Source organism: Chelonoidis abingdonii, chromosome 22 (genome assembly GCF_003597395.2).
Source record: "Chelonoidis abingdonii isolate Lonesome George chromosome 22, CheloAbing_2.0, whole genome shotgun sequence".
Lineage (NCBI taxonomy): Eukaryota > Metazoa > Chordata > Testudines > Testudinidae > Chelonoidis > Chelonoidis abingdonii.
Window position 1 is genome coordinate 4,183,136 of NC_133790.1, and position 15,906 is coordinate 4,199,041.

The 15,906-nt window shown below is 45.2% G+C and overlaps 2 protein-coding genes across 3 annotated transcripts; one reads left to right on the forward strand and one right to left on the reverse strand.

The window, feature by feature from the left end:
- Positions 1–1,843: 1,843 nt before the first annotated feature.
- On the reverse strand, positions 1,844–8,376 carry UNG (uracil DNA glycosylase). Of its 2 annotated transcripts, XM_032805432.2 has the most exons (6): positions 7,893–8,376; positions 7,687–7,782; positions 7,113–7,210; positions 5,942–6,030; positions 4,299–4,477; positions 1,844–3,772 (listed from the first exon to the last, which is right to left on the reverse strand). In XM_032805432.2, exons 1-6 carry the CDS (start codon positions 8,196–8,198, stop codon positions 3,632–3,634), a joined length of 909 nt encoding a protein of 302 aa, XP_032661323.1. In that variant the 5' UTR covers positions 8,199–8,376; the 3' UTR covers positions 1,844–3,631. The 2 variants fall into 2 exon arrangements, with proteins under 2 accessions (XP_032661323.1, XP_032661325.1); XM_032805434.2 differs by lacking the exon at positions 7,687–7,782 and having other exon boundaries at positions 7,893–8,202.
- A 1,727-nt stretch (positions 8,377–10,103) lies between these two features.
- On the forward strand, positions 10,104–14,835 carry ALKBH2 (alkB homolog 2, alpha-ketoglutarate dependent dioxygenase). Its single transcript, XM_032805441.2, has 3 exons — positions 10,104–11,769; positions 12,548–12,746; positions 13,563–14,835. The coding sequence occupies exons 1-3, from the start codon at positions 11,499–11,501 to the stop codon at positions 13,870–13,872; spliced, it is 780 nt and encodes a 259-aa protein (XP_032661332.1). The 5' UTR covers positions 10,104–11,498; the 3' UTR covers positions 13,873–14,835.
- Positions 14,836–15,906: the final 1,071 nt, after the last annotated feature.

A 15,906-nucleotide genomic window follows, 5' to 3' on the forward strand; every position in this document is an offset into this window, starting at 1 on the left:
CTATAAAAGGAAATACAAACCTACAGCATTGCAAGGCAAAGTCTATTTTTGACACAATATCCCAGTTGCAGAGTAACTAACTATATGCCCCCTTCACGCCTTCCCTCCACTCAGCATGCAGCTGCTGGAAATTCCATCCAAAATCAAGTATAAAAAATACTGGAAATATTTCCACTGGAATTTTATAAATGCCCATAAAAGTTCCCTCCACCAGAATTAAGGGCAGGAGCCAAGTCATGTAATTTAATATTCTCTGTTGGAGCAGTAGGGAATGTTGCCTATGGATCGCTGAATAAGGGACTAAAAGAATGGCCTAATTACAGAAGTTAGGCCAGGGGTCGGCAACCTTTCAGAAATGCTGTGCCGAATCTTCATTTATTCACTCTGATTTAAGGTTCCACGTGCCAGTAATACATTTTTAGAAGGTCTCTTTCTATAAGTCTATAATATATAACTAAACAAGTGTTGTAAAGTAAATAAGGTTTTTAAAATGTTTAAGAAGCTTCATTTAAAATTAAATTAAAATGCAGAGCCCCCGGAACCGGTGGCCAGGGCCCAGGCACTGTGAGTGCCACTGAAAATCAGCTCGCATGCCGCCTTCGGCACTCGAGCCATAGGTTGCCTACCCGAGTTATACTATGGAGGCCTAGTTTGGTGGAAGGTGGTAAACTTGCACATGTAAAATGTTCTGCAAAAGGAAACAAGTGATAATTGTCTGTGCTTCAGCAGCTATGGGTAATGGGTATATTTCATAAAGGTGGCTTTTTTAAAATGTATAGTATGCCAGCTGAGAAAACACTCTCAGCAAGTGATATGCTCTATTTGACTCTTACAATAGAAGGAAGATTTGGATGAGGTGACCCACTACGTTTTATTTTCATTTGAATTGCAGACTTTAGAAGTTCCAAAATATTGAGGGGAAAAAAATAGGTCCGTGAAAACAAAGCAGGATGGAGAATTGGGAGTAAGAGTTCAAGTTCAAAGATTACTATGTTTAATATTAATATTTTTTGGAAAACAGTCTATAGCACAGTTATAAGAGAAAACATTTATGATAAGAGGAACTTAACATGGTTTATTCCCCTGGTTGCAGGGCAGCACGCCCTAGGAGCCAGTCTCTCTCCTACTCCATGGGGCCCCAGCCCACAGCCCTAACAGCAACATAGGACCTTGCCACTGGCTCAGCAAGGGGTCCTACCAAAACATGCTGAGGCTTACCAGGGGAAGGTACCAGTTCGTAACCCCCTACCCCTGTAGGGTGACAAGATGGGATGAGGAAAATATCAGGACACATGGTGGGAGTGGGAGGAGCAAAAAAAAAAAAAAAGGCAGAGTCCCACCAGCATAGCAAAAAAACAAACAAACATGGAGTCCCAGAGTCCTGCCGGCAGAGAGAAAAAACAAAACAAAAAACCAGAGTCCCGACCAAACATTGATCGGGACGCAGGACAAACACCTATAAATAGTGACAGTCCCGATCTTATCAGGACATCTGGTCACCCTACACCCCGGGTCACTTCCTACCAGCTGGAGAGTTAGGGTCTCCCACAAGTCCCTAGGTTCTCCGTGGGTCTCTGGGTCCATTGCCTCCTCTGGCTCCTCCCACAGTAGGGCTTCATGCTAGCCAGGAGCTTCCCAGTTAGGTCCTTCACCTGTGGCTGCCAGCCTAGACTGAGCTGAGTTCCCTCCTTTTATACGCTCAGAGCACTTGGAGCATGCCCAGTACGGCCAGGGCAGGACTGCCACTGTCAGAGCTAGTGGTCTGATGCTGCTGGGACTAGTGTGGGGCAGGGCTGCCCCATCACACATGGGGAGCTAAGCAAATGATTCCAGCACAATAGCATAAAGAAAGTAGAATTTTTATTTAAAACCAACAACATGGTTAAACAACTTATAGAACCTTTTCTTTTGTACTAGTGTTACCTACTGGGACAGATTCAGAAATGGCTTCTCCATTCATCGATACTAGTGTAAAATGTACTAGTATAGTACAAAATAAGGATGCAATTTCACAGGATAAACTAAACTTTTTCTCTAACCAGTGAAAGTTAATAGAAAAGTATCAATTAATTTAGAACTAGATCTGAAAGCCTAGAATTTCATCAAGGCCTCACCTTGCTCCCACTGACAACAGGGGGAGTGTCCAACATTGTGGGAGCAGCGTGAGGTCTTCAATTTCTATTGGAGCCAGCCATCACAGTGGCAAACAGTGAGCAAAATGTTCATGGAGAAAAGGATCTGTCACTTCCATACTGCAGTTTGCAACATACTGAAAATAAAAATAAAAAAAGAAATGGCAATAATCCACTCTGACCTAGTTGACCCAACTCCTGTAGTTCAGGAGAAACTTCTATTGTTTCCAATGGGAGTTTTAACTAAGCAAATATTGCTGGATCAGTATGGCATGAGTAATAGGTTTGCACAATGTAACCAGATGCTAAATGGTGACTATGAACAAGATTGTTGCCCCGTGACATGCTACAAACAGATTTAACTCTTCAGGGGATGTAACTTTAGAGATGCTGGGCACCTCCAACTTCAGACCAGCTCTGAGTGAAAGTAAAACTGTAATTACTGTTGGGAGAAAGATACACACTGGAGGAGAGGAGGTTCAAAAAAGTGAAATGAAGACAATTATGTTCATTCATAACTATGAAATGCACAGAACCAATTCTGTATCTGAGGCGTCCTGATTTTACTGTACATTCAAATGTGTTGAAGAGTGACATGAAAGGTTCTAATACCATCCTGAAGGATCACCTTGAAGTTCAGCTGTCATCAGCAGGTACATATACAGGTGACACAAGACACATACTAAATAACATGAGAACACTTCTTCTGAAAGTCAGGCTGTTGTGGTAGTTAGAAGGAGCTGTTATGCCCAATGGAACTTTGACAGTATTAAACTCACAATAAAGTACTTTGTATATAAAAAAAAGAAACATTACAAATATTGGTCATAACTTCCCCCAATTGTCTGGGATATTAGCCCTGAAATCTTCAGGGAGTTCAAAGGTGTGTTCAGTAACACCACATAGCTAGTCCAGCTGCCTGATAGAAAACAATCTTTAAAGCACAGATACATCAACATCTGGAAAATGAAACTGGGTTAAACAGATCTTTAGCAGAACAAACAGTAACTAGCTTTTTTGCTGTAAGACTATAAAGGTGCTTCTATTTTACCAAAACATAAAATCTAGGTTTACACATGGGAAAATACAAGGGGGGAAATAGCAAATAAGATGTGTTTCACGAACCGTAAAAGGGTGCTCACAAGAACTGAATTTTATATGAGTTTAGCTCAATATGAGAATTCCCTAGATAGTCCCATCAGAGCAAAGAACATACATGGTTTTTGGTTTGAGAACAGGCTCAAGAGATTTTTGCTTAAAATTTTGACAACATCGAAGTTTCATTATTCTTTATATCAAACTCTGGTTTTCCCCTTAAACATATACAGTATGTAAAAAAGATACTTAAAAGGTAGCACTTCTGCAAAGTAGGCCATTCTGTTTTTCAGCTAGACCAAGTCTAAAGAACAATTCTCATGCCAGCCCAAATTTTTCAGGAATGGGATGATCCTTGATATAAGGGCTACTTCAGATTACATTCCCAAATCAATGTTTGTAGCTCAGAGTGCTCTCCAGTCAATGGGCTTCTTGCCAGACTTCTTCAGCAGTTCATTGGTTTTAGAGAAATGCTGACAACCGAAGAACCCTCTGTGCACAGAGAGAGGTGAGGGATGGACAGTCTGTAGAATATGGTGACGTTTCTGTAAGAAGTTGGAGATAACAAAAGAATGAGAAACTTGGCAGGTTTTCAGATTCTAGATGGAAGTTGCTCATCTGTGCTATTATCAAATGCAGAAATGAAATTGCAAGTCTCTCTTCATTGTTCGAGTTAAAAACAAGAGCACAAAGGTTTGCCATGAAGCCCAGGCTTTCTGCACTCAATAAATGGCTGCATTTCTAACAAACAGCAATAACAGAGAGTTTAAGTTGTTCTGGGAAGTTTCCTGTGGGAGATAAACTACACATCATAATGTTGAGCCTCTTCACACAACAGTATCTTAATTTCTTCCACACTGATTGTTCTTGTTCCCAGAGGATAAGCACAAAGTGGTGACAGAAGACAGCCTGCCTTGAGACCCTTAACTGTCTACTAGCTTTTTTAATTGAATAGTAGGCAGCAGCAGCCAGTTTTTCCACCTATGACCAAAAGCCCCCTCCGGATGGCATCCTACCAAGTGAAGTAAGAAGCAATGAGACTTCTAGAAAGATGGAAGAATTAAACCATACCCTGTCAATAGAGCTGCCTTTCTTCTGTGCATAAGCTCCCCACAACATGAAGACAAGTCCATCCAAATTATTGTTTAGCCAGGACACCACTGCATCAGTGAATTGTTCCCAGCCTTTTTCCTTGTGGGAATTAGGTTGGTGTGCTCGGACTGTGAGGACGGCATTGAGCAAAAGTACTCCTAATCACAAACAAGACATGTACGTATCATGGACAGAGAAAACATGAATTAGTTTGCAAAGTAGTAAGCTCTCTTCCAGTCTTTTGCTGGATCTCCAATGGTAAAAAAAATCATTTAATCTTTTGTTCATGGGAAAACTCTCCATGAGAGATACCAGTACAGAGTTTTCAAACAATCCATTTGTCGAAGCAGGGAGAAAATAAGTCATTAAGAAATCCATCTAAGAAATAGACCTATTTAGGGGATAAATTATAGAGGCTAAATATAGTTTCTGCAAATGAATAGGCTTTAATGGAGTTTTCCTTTAAAGTTACAGCATGCCTGCATAAACAGATTTACCACTATGATGCTGAGTCAGTATCATTAACACTAGAATCACAGGACTAGAAGGGACCTCGAGAGGTCATCTAATCCAGTCCTCTGCACTAAGGCAGGACTAAGTATTATCTAGACCATCCCTGACAGGTGTTTGTCTAACCTGCCCTTAAAAAACTCCAATGACAGAGATTCCACAACCTCGCTAGGCAACTACACGGATGTTAGAGATGAACTCTGAGACCTTCATGAGATTTTCAGTAATGATATCACATAATCATTTATTACAATTAAGCTATATACTTGTTGGGGAGTGGTCATCAGTTTTACACAGCTACCACAAGGGTTTTCCGACCTGCAGCCAAGCATAATATTTTCTCAGACATTAAAAGGCTAAATACATAAATAAATAAATTAAATAAATAAAAAGGATGCTATTTGACTCACCATCAAAAAGCTATCCCCCAGGCGAGTAGAATTTTGCAAGAGTTATTACAAATAATACACCTCAAGAAAAATTGTAAACTCTTCTTTGTTAAAAAGGCCAGCACATTGCATATGTGCTTTGTTGACAGAACTTGAAGACAATTATGCAGGTATAAGGTCAAGGCTGAAGTGGTTAAGCTGTGCATAAGCACAGGCTCACTTTTTACATGGTTCGACTCAGTATTATTTAACCATTTTATGAACATTGAAAGGCTGGGGTTTTTAAATGGTTCCTTTTAATAAATCTCAGCCAAGTAGTTTGGAAAATACCAATAACTAGATTAACATTGCTCCTACAACGCACTCACTGAGGGGGGAAGATCCCCATCTAGGCCACATCTACACTGAAAAGCTTACAGTGGCACAGCTATACTGATAGAGCTGTGTTGCTGTAAGAGCGCTCACATAGCTGCATTATGCAGACAGAAGAGAGCTCTCCCTTCGATATAATGAACCAGCTCAACAAGCAACGGTAGCTATGTCAGCAGGAGAGCATCTCCCACCGACATAACGCTGTGCACACGAACGCTTATGCCGATAATACTTACGCCGCTCAGAGGAGTGTTTTTTTACATCTCTGAGTGACAAAGGTTTTGCCAACATAAGTGCTAGCACAGACACAGTCTAAATGAAGAACCCAGAAAGGATGAACGGATTGATTACCTTGCTTGGCCCACCCAGTTAGATCTCCATGACCGGGATGGGTGAAATATTCTATGTCTGCAGACAGCTCTTTGTAAATATTTTCTAAACTGCAAACAATAATAATGGAAGAGATTTTTAGAATATTTCTGTGAAATTATCAAACAGACAAGTTAATGACTTTGTACAATTGGAACTTTTACCAAGAACTAAAAATCTGATCTTGTATTCTAGATGCATCATCCAACTCCCATTTAGGAAAATTATAGTCATCTGATTTATCTGATGTATATGACAGGTCCTTTTCTTCACCGCTCCCTTTAATTAATACCAAGTCCCTGAAACTGCTACCTTTTATGCAAATGCTTACTGAAGGCAATGGGACCACCCATCTCCTTCAAGTTAAACATCTGCTTAAGGATTTGCAGGATGGATGTCTGCGTGAATAGGGCCACAGAATGGTGTCTGTATGCAATATAGAAAAACAAGCAAGTTTAATCCAATCCAATTTAGAAAATAAAGATCTTTGTGAAACCAGGACACGAATGGCTCTTCTGTGCCATCAGGCTGCAGGTCATTCCTGTATAAGGCCCTGATACTACAAATGGATCTGCATGGAAACCCAATTTTGCAGGTTTGGACACTAAATACTTGGAATACATCACCACCTTGGAGAAGCCAGAAGTCTATGTAGAATTCACCAATTTATTTTTGTAGTAATTCTTTCCCAGAAGTCTCTGGGTGTGCTGGTGTGTGCCTGTAATCCCAGCTACTTGGGCGGCTGAGGCTGGTGGATTGCTCAGTGGTCCTGGGTTGCACTGCACTATGCCAGTTGAGTATCCGGTGCCACTGACAGTTTGGTCAGCGGGTGGCTGAAGGACTGGCTAGAACAACGTGAATGAGGTGTTGTGATTGGCGCTCTCTCTGTGAGGACTGATGGACCCACTGATTGAGGTGATCTTTCCCAGAAAGTATACACCTTAAAATTCAATGAGTTATTCTTCTGACACCTTTCTGCTCCCCAACAAGTAGAAATACTCTGTCATATGTTATAAAATTATTTTTTCAGCAAATCACAACACAATTACGTCAAAGGCAGTCAGAAAGGCAAACTCACAAACAGCTGTATGCCTATATACAACCTACCCAATAAACAGTGGCAGACTTTTAAACAGATAAAGCATAACCATACCTAGGTGGAGGTGGAACAGGTCTCTGGACACTAAAGCAGAGTCCATGAGCTTGACTAGGTCCATGATAAGGATCTTGTCCCAAGATGACAACCTTTACCTGAACACAGACACGAATTAGTGCTGATAACCCAGCAATATGTCTTAACATCTCAAAATATTTAGAATTTTATGTATTGTTACAAAGCAAAAATTTCTCGATCAGAGCCAAGTTGCATCTGGAAGAAGGCAGCGCAGAAATTGGGAGGGCCAGGGAAAAGAAGCCAAGACGACAGCTTTTGTTTTTAAGAGCATTATGTTGCAGTCATGGACGGAAATAACCAATGCAGAAATCCTTATTTTCGGTATCTGGATGAGAAAACAGGGGCAAAGCATACAAACACCACAGGAGACAAACCAGGGTACACAGCCTAAAGCACTGGGTTTCTAGACAGAAAGCCATGAGAGTCGAACACATGCATGGCATCCTGGAGCCTGACTGCAAATACAGCTTTCACTGTTTTATCAAAAACATCAGAAAGCAGCAGATCCCACTCTCCCCCCCTGCTCTACAAGGGTCTCCCCAGGAGCACTTACATCTGTGATGTCGCACATCTGCGTCCAGGTGAAGACTTGCTGCGCGGGCGGGTAGACAGTGTGACGTTTTCGCTCGTCGGCTACAAATGCCATTAGCTAGAGGAAGCAGGGTAGCGCGCGGTCAGTACAGGCGAGGGAGAGGGGCAGCCGCCGAGCAGCTACAGACGAGCTGCTGCGGCAGCACAAAGCCTCCTGCGCTCACTCACCTGGGAGAAGTAGGGCTTAGTGAACTCCCCCGCCAGCTGCCGCCTCCAGCCCTCTCCGAACCCCGCGGGGACACTCCGCGAAGCGAGTCTCTGCAGAGCCGCCTCCTTGTTCCTGCGGATCCGCTCCTGCTGCTCGGGGCTCAGCGGAGGGGAGCGGGGCGAGGCCTTCCCCGAGTCATCTTCCACCAGCTTCAGCTTTTTGGCGAAGTTGGCCTGGAGGTCGCCACAGAGGACACGGCTACTAGGGAAGCGCGGCACGCAGCGGCCCGGCCCCGCGCGGAGAAACAAGCCGCTGGCGAGCCCCATGGCGGAGGCGAGCGAGCCTGGCAGGGCGGCCGGGATCGCGCAACTAGCTCCCAGCCACCCCAGGGGTACCGCGGCCCAGGTGGCAGTGGAGGCCGCTTGGGGTCCCCACCCCCCAGCCTGGGCGGGACTAAGAGACAGATGCTCTCTACGCCGCGCAAACACGTGGCTACTTCGCGGGAAAACAGCGCGTTTCCCCCAGGGGAGCGCCCTTCCTATTGGACGTTCAGCCACGGAAAGCGGCTGGGCACGCTAGCCTCGCCCTCGTTCCTCATTGGTCACTGCCAGGGCCACTGCTCCCCTTATTGGCCCCTCGCTATGAAGACCCGCCGACTGAGCTCTCCGCGGATCAACCCCGCCCAGTCACACGCCTCCGATTGGACAGTGAGAATGGAAAACCGCTCCCTACTGGCCAGTGACTACGGAAATCCCGCCAAGTTGTCTGGCCCCACCTCTCTCCCAGCTCTGCCCTCCTATTGGACCGTGGGTCAAGGAGCGCTCTCTTATTGGTCAATCCCTCAAAGCAGCGCCACGCTAATCGGCGGGTCTTTTAAACAAGCTCTGCCGGGGGCCAGCATGTCCGTGTCGCCCCCAGATCCCGCCCGGCCCCGCGGTACCTCAGCATCCCCGCCCTGCTCCGGGGAGCGCTCCCGCTTCCTCGGCGGCGCCGCGCGGAAGAACGAGTGCAGCGTCTTCTGGCCGATCATGCCGGCGGCGGGTGGGCTGCGCGGGTCTGGCCGGCCGGGGAGGGGCGGACCCGTCCACACACGGGACCCGGAGGCGGACAGGCGGCCCCTTCCCCACACGGGAGCCGGCGGAGGTAGTGGCCGGCGGCCGCCTGGGTGAAAGACTGACCGAGATTGGCGCCAAGTGAGTGCGCATGCGTAAGAGGGGGGGGCATGGCAGTAGCACGTGCTTGAGAGGGTCCCTAGGGGCAGTCAGCGCGTGCGCAATGGGGCAGGCTCCTCCCCAGCCCCTCGGAGCTCACGCACGTGGGTAGGAGACGGAGTTTTCATTCTCAGTTCCGCTGTGGATCTACCGTTCCTCCGTCCCGCTCAGTGACCCACCCACCTTTGGGTCTGTCCCGCCTCCCCCCCGTGTGTCCTACCTTTCCCCCCACACTCCCGTGTGTGGCGCCCCCATGCCACCCTGTCTCCCTCCCCCCCGATGGGTTCACTCCAGGTTCATTCTAATCCAATTTCCAGCGAGGGGCGGGTGATGTGTGGCCTGCAGGCAGATGGGGTGGAAGCAGCACTGCTGGGGGGGCGCAGTTACAGGGCCTCTGGGAGAGGCGGGCTGCACAGCCAGTAGAGCGCCCAGCCCCCTGAGGCAGGCCTTTGGGTGTTCCTGTAATAGAAACGGTTGGTAACTAATAAAAATCTTTCCTTGGATGTGCTGGGCCTGAATAGAGCAGGGGGATGATACCAGGAAGGGACATGAGCCTCAACTCCAAATGCACTGCCCAAGTAGTGGCACGGCTAGTTCTGCCCTTAGAAAACTTTGGCTGTGCGTGTGTGGTTTGGCATCCCAAGAAACCAGAGTGAACATGCACGCTTCCCCCCTCTATTCTTGCATTCAGCCTTTGTCCATTCCCAGCCTCCCCTGATCTTGTTTTCAAACTCTTAAATTGGCACTTTGAGGTTGTCCGCCACATCTCTGTAGCTTCAGTGCAGAGCAACACAGCCCTTGTTCTGATCCGTCAAAATCCACCTATTTGGCAACCAAAATAAAATAACTTGCATAACAGGTTCCTCAGAACTCTTTACAAATGTTAAGTAACTCATCCTATCAACCCTGTCTGAGGAAGCTGAAAACATCAACAGGGAAGACAGAAAACAAACAAAGAATTAAATGGAGATAACAAGAGGAAGCAGATTTATAGTGGAAGTCGCATTGATGAGGCTCAAGACCACCCCGCAAATCAGTGGCAGAGCTAAGAATAGATCCTACATCTTCTGAGTCCCAGCCTATGTCCTTATGCAGTAACCATGCTGCCTCTTAAGTTGTGCCCAAGACACTAGGGGCCCAGAACACAGTGGCCTTGTCAGTACAACTGTGAATAGCACTTGCACCCCAGTTTCACTCCATGCATGCCCCTCTTACCCTCCTCTACCCTGTCCCCCTTCCCTTTGCATTTTGCCAATTCCCTCCTAAATACATCTACACCAAAAATAAATATATATATTTTTTAAAATATGGTAGTAACATGGCATTTGCCACCATCCCATCATTCACTCTGCTGGTGTGTTCTACCCCTTTCCCCACCCTGGATCTATCTGGTCTGTTTAGATTGTAAGGTCTTTGGCATAGGGACTGTCTACTATTCTGTGTTTGTTCAACATCTGCCTATAGGGCCCCATTCTTGATTGGCCCTCAGGCACAACATTAATAAAAATGATTAAGAATATAACTGATGTGGGATAAATCCCTCATTTGTTCATTTAGTTGGCAAAGGAGTGAACATACACATGTGACATGGATCCTGGAATGCATGCATGAAATCCAGGCTTAAATTTGCTAGGCCAGAACATTAGGAGCTATTCTGTAATGAGTGTTTACTAAGCTATGCACATTAGGATAAAAGTGCCCTGAGTGCCTGGTTGCTTGCCTTATATGAAGGCCTCAAAGCCATACAAAATAAATAACATTGTTTGCTACAGTCACCTGTCAAACAGAACTTATGATGCCTATAAATGTGATGGATTCCGTAATCAGGCTGATAATGATTTCAGGCTGATAGTGGTTTCTAGTCATTTATAAATGCTTCTAAGAAGATCCACTAGGTGGTGCCAGGGGACCTTGCTGCAAGCCTTACAGAGCAAAACAATCTGCATGGGTGGGAGAGCTGAGCAAGGGTGAAACATTTGGCTCCCTGTCTCAGACAGGAAGTGGTGGGAGGGAAGTAGCTATTGCTGCTGGAAACGAGGCTTGCCGGAGCTGTTCCTGTGGCCTAGATGCCTTTAGTGAGCTGACAGCCAGGCCAGCTTCAGTGGAGTCCTAAGTTATCTGTCTGGCCCTAGGAGCATCGCCCAGATTCAGAGGATGACCCTGGAATGACTGAGTGCGTTGGAGCCGGTACTCCATTCCACAGAGGTGCAGCGATCCCCCATCTGTTAGGAGTCATATTAAGGTAGTTTTAAGTCTCTGTTACTTGGGAGCAAGGATTTTACAGGTGTGTTTCAACGAAGCATTTAAAATTTCCCAGGCCACTGTAGTTCCATGCAGCCCAGAATCTAACAAGAGTGAAACCCCATCAGGCCTTTTAGTTGCAGACTAATGACTGTTTCTTAGGGGCAGCTAGGAATGGATAAGTTCTTGGTCAAAAGGCCTTTCCCAGGCAAGAACAAACAAGAACTCTTAGAGATGAAGGGAGGAGAGCTGGATTGGATGAGAGATGGGGGAGAGAAGAAAAGGCCCTGGTCAGAAATGCCAGGTGCAGATGAGTCCTTTGTGCATTCTCCATGGAAGCAAATCCGGGCTGAGGGTCTGAACTGCGATTACAAGATCCTGTTTGGCAAAACTGAGGCTGACAAGATTTTCCAGGAGCTGGAAAAGGAAGTGGAATATTTTGAAGGTAAACAGACGAACGGATCTAATGTCTCTCCATCTCTAATTGCCATGACGCATTCTGCCTTATGACTTCATTGCAGGATTGGATAGGTGGGAGGAAGTTTTTAAGCATGAGGCCCAATCCTACATACAGTCTGCATACTCAGAATCTTACTTCTAAGTGGATTCCCATTGGCTTTAATGGGATTAAAGGTCCCAATGGTTAGATGTGTTTGCATGATCAGGCCCATAGCGGGTAAGTGGCAAACGTAGGCTTTGATCCTTCAAATATGTTTAGCATTAAGCACACGAATTCAGTGGGCTCACTCACATTCTTGTTTATGCATGATCAAGGCCACAGCATGAAACATGAAAACACATGAAAGATGAAAGGATTCAAGTTTTTAGTTATTTTACAATTATCCCCTCTCATTCAATAACAGAGAGTGGTGTGGGAGAAGCCGAGAGCACTGTGCTATTTCCATCCCTTATGAGGATTCTTATACATGTTGATCTCTAGTGATAGTCAGCTTCCTGTCATTGTTTTTGGACAGCAACACTTTTAAAAATTGACAGGTGTGTAAGCTAAGATGTGCAGCACCATTTAGTGGTATTGTCATTCTAAGTCACCCTCAGAGCGGCTACACAGCAGGGAACATGTTGTACTCTTTTCTGCAGAGGGAATGATTGATAATTGCACTTGAACTAACTCTAAACTTAAAAAAAAAAAAAAAATACTGCTACTTAGCTGTCTAAAAGGAGAGCGAATCGGTCTTGACTTTCCCAAACTCTTATTCTAACAGGTGATCTTACCAAAGTGCAAGTGTTTGGCAAATGGCACAACATCCCAAGGAAGCAGGTGACATATGGAGATCCTGAGTTAACATACACTTACTCAGGTGTTACCTTTGCTCCTAAGCTATGGATTCCAGTTCTCAACCGTATCAGAGAGCGCATCACCCTGGCCACTGGACACACTTTTAATTTTGTTCTTATTAACAGGTAACATTTAATTTCTGATGGCAGTAGGCATCTCTGTTCAAACAACAGTTTGATTGTAGGACATTTTAGTAATCAGGTATCATTAAGCAGTTATTTGCCACTTCATTTTAGCCTTGAAAAGGAATTTGTGGATACGCAACTTCCAATGTAGCGTTAACTAGCTAATAGAGTACTGGAAAGCATTCCAAAAGCTAAACTCTTTCTTTAGTGCCTCTCATTGTAGTATTTAAATGGAAATACTTCTGTTATTGCTGAATGATTAAATACCCGGGACCCAATCCTATGTTCCTTGCACACCTGTTGAGACAAGGAGTAGGCTCAGTTGAGTGGCATCCCAGTGACTGCAAACCAAGCACAGAATTGGTGTTTGAACTGGGTCATTTTTGAGAAGGTAAGGCAGAGAAGTTAGGGAGGAACCTCTCTCCAAGATATGCATTTGTCTGGAACACACTATGTGGCACATTTTCAATGTGTTCTGCAGAAGTATAACGAAGTCACGGGAAACTCTCCTCCATTCAAGCCCTGCACAGAGTCCAGATTTGTCTGTGAGGCTAGGGCGGTTACATTTCAAGTGAGCCCTCAGTCTTTCCCATCCAGATAACCAACTCACAAGTGTGTGTGTCAGTTTTATGTGGTAGAAAAGCATCCCTGAGGGTGAGAATGCTAGACTCATTTGTGACTAAATTAAGATTTGAATTCTGGTTTCCAGTAATAGTCTGTGTATGTGTATAAAAAATAAATATGCTGCAGTAAAGCAATCTGTGGCATATGCTTGTACAGTTGATGGAAGAACTAATTTTAATCTCCCCTTCACAGATATAAAGATGGCTGTGATCACATAGGCGAACATCAAGATGATGAGAGAGAATTGGTTCCACGGAGTCCCATTGCGTCAGTGTCCTTTGGAGCATGCAGGGACTTTTTCTTCAGGCATGGTGCTTCCCGAGGGAAAAACGCCTCATGCCACATTGAGCCAGTCAAGCTGCAGCTGGCCCATGGCAGTTTACTAATGATGAAGTACCCCACCAATGTGTACTGGTATCACAGCTTGCCAACCCGCAAAAAGGTGCTAGCCCCGAGAATCAACCTGACATTTCGGAAAGTAATGGCTTTACCAAAAAAATGAAGTTATTTAACAACCTAACATCTAGCTTTAACAGCCCCTTTTACTTCTGAAAATGAGAACTTTCTTTCCATGTCATAAGTCAGTTTCTCTTTCAAACACGGCCTTTTCCTTTGCATATATAGCAAGAGATAGGAACCTAGCTGTGGTGCAAGCTATGTCACGAGTGTATTTAAATTAGGAAACCAAACGGGGAATAACATGCAGTTGTTTAGATACAAATATGGTAACCATTTGATCTTGGATGTCAAGATTATTTTTCTACAGCCAAGCACTACTGTAGTCTGTAGCCTGATGGTATATTTTTCATCCGCTATTCTCCTTGGTTCAGAAGGGAGGTTTACTGTTAAATCCATGGTAGTCCTATCAGTGAGTATGCGTTGTTTTTTGTTTTGAAGTCTCAAGTATGTACCGCTGTCTACTAAATACTAATGTACCATAGAATGTAATAATTCAGTAAGTCTGAAATGTTCTCTACAAATGAATCATGTATATTTTTTAAATAAAACAAGAGTCTTCTACAAGAAGGGAATGCTGATTGTTTAAATGACAAACTTCCCCTTCATCATTTACAATGTGATTGTAACTGGTGCAGGTTTGGAAACAGGACTGCACAGTTCTGGAGTTTCTGAAGATATATACCAACAAAGCAGTAAGAACTGTTACTTATCTTACAGTAGAAGTCTGTCGCAACCTACGTGCATTTATCATGCACGATTTCAGCTTTACGCTGGTCCTGGGGTACCAGCTGTGGCTGGGAGTCCCAGAGCCTTTAAATCACCCAGGGGGCTTCCAGCTGCAGAGGAGGCTGGTAGCCCCTGGGGCGAACTAAAGGGCCTGAGGCTCCAGCCACCATGGAGCTCCAGGCCCTTTAAGTGCCAGCCCCAGCCCAGCTGCCAAAGCTGTGGGCGAGATTTGAAGGGCTCCTCCGGGCTCCCCACCGCGGTGGGAAGCCTGGTGGAGCCCTTTAAATGCCGCCCTGGCCTGGCTGCCGGAGCTGCGGGTGGGATTTAAAGGGCTTGGGGATGTAATTTTGAGTATACACGGTTTTCACTTTACGCACTAACCGTGGAACGGAACCCCCGTGTAAGATAAGACTTGCCTGTAACTATGGTTCTTGGAGATGTATTATCCAGATGGATCCTACTTTTGTTGCGTATGTGCCCGAAATTGAATTCTTTTGGCCAGCAGTGTCCTCTGGGATTGCACCTCACCCACCCACCACTTGAGGGCATAAGGGGCGAAGCAGGCCTTCCTCAGTTCCTTCACCAATACAGAATCCAGGCAGTATAGGGCTAATCATCATGAAGCCCTGCACATCAGTGGCAGTAGTCATTGAATATGCTGCCATATTAGATGGGTCTAGAGCTGCCTGATGAGTTGTTTGGCCCATTAACTACCCCAGACAGTAGGGGACTATGCTGTGGAAGCTTCTCTATGAATTGAGGCACTTTGAGCGCAGTGCCTGATAACTGGAAATTTGCATCTGGAGACTAGCTGAGGAGTTAGAGCTTCCTGCTGAATAACTCAAGGATTCTTTTCCCTACATTGTGTCTTTGGATGCCCCGTTGCTTAGATCTTTCATCTATTGCTGCCACCATCATTAGTGATCTGGAGGTGGGGGTGGTGTAAACATATTCTAATCTCAAAGGGTACCTGGTAGCACTTGTCAGCTCTTTTGGAAATAGATGCCACACTGATGCTAGGATCTGTCACAATGCCTTAGCTGATTCTAATAAGTAATGTACATGACAACCCTACCAGACACGCAGGAGTGCAGGAGGCCTAGCAATGTATGACTTTTCTTGGACCACCTCCACTAGACTCTCTGAAGTATCTACCGTGCATCTTGGAAAGCCTTGAAGTTAGCTGGCCGGCTAGGAGGAGGAATAGAAGTGACTGCCTCGTCTGGTGAGGAGGAAGAAATTTCTGTTGGGAACAATTGATCTTTCATATCCTGTTGCTATTCTTCCTCACTGCTCTGTTCTTGTAGGCTGTGGGTTTGCACCAGCTAACCCTGTTGAGTAGATATCTCTT

Bases quoted from the DNA above. Each gene is read 5' to 3' on its own strand.
- UNG (XM_032805432.2), bottom strand. From the start codon at position 8,198: ATGGGGCTCGCCAGCGGCTTGTTTCTCCGCGCGGGGCCGGGCCGCTGC. The intron at 4,478-5,941 runs GTAATCAATCCG...GTTTGTGATTAG, and splicing joins AACTGGGTGGGCCAAGCAAG to GAGTACTTTTGCTCAATGCC. The intron at 3,773-4,298 runs GTATGGTTTAAT...AACTTCTTACAG, and splicing joins AAGGCAGCTCTATTGACAGG to AAACGTCACCATATTCTACA.
- ALKBH2 (XM_032805441.2), top strand. From the start codon at position 11,499: ATGGATAAGTTCTTGGTCAAAAGGCCTTTCCCAGGCAAGAACAAACAA. The intron at 11,770-12,547 runs GTAAACAGACGA...TTATTCTAACAG, and splicing joins GGAAGTGGAATATTTTGAAG to GTGATCTTACCAAAGTGCAA. The intron at 12,747-13,562 runs GTAACATTTAAT...TCCCCTTCACAG, and splicing joins AATTTTGTTCTTATTAACAG to ATATAAAGATGGCTGTGATC.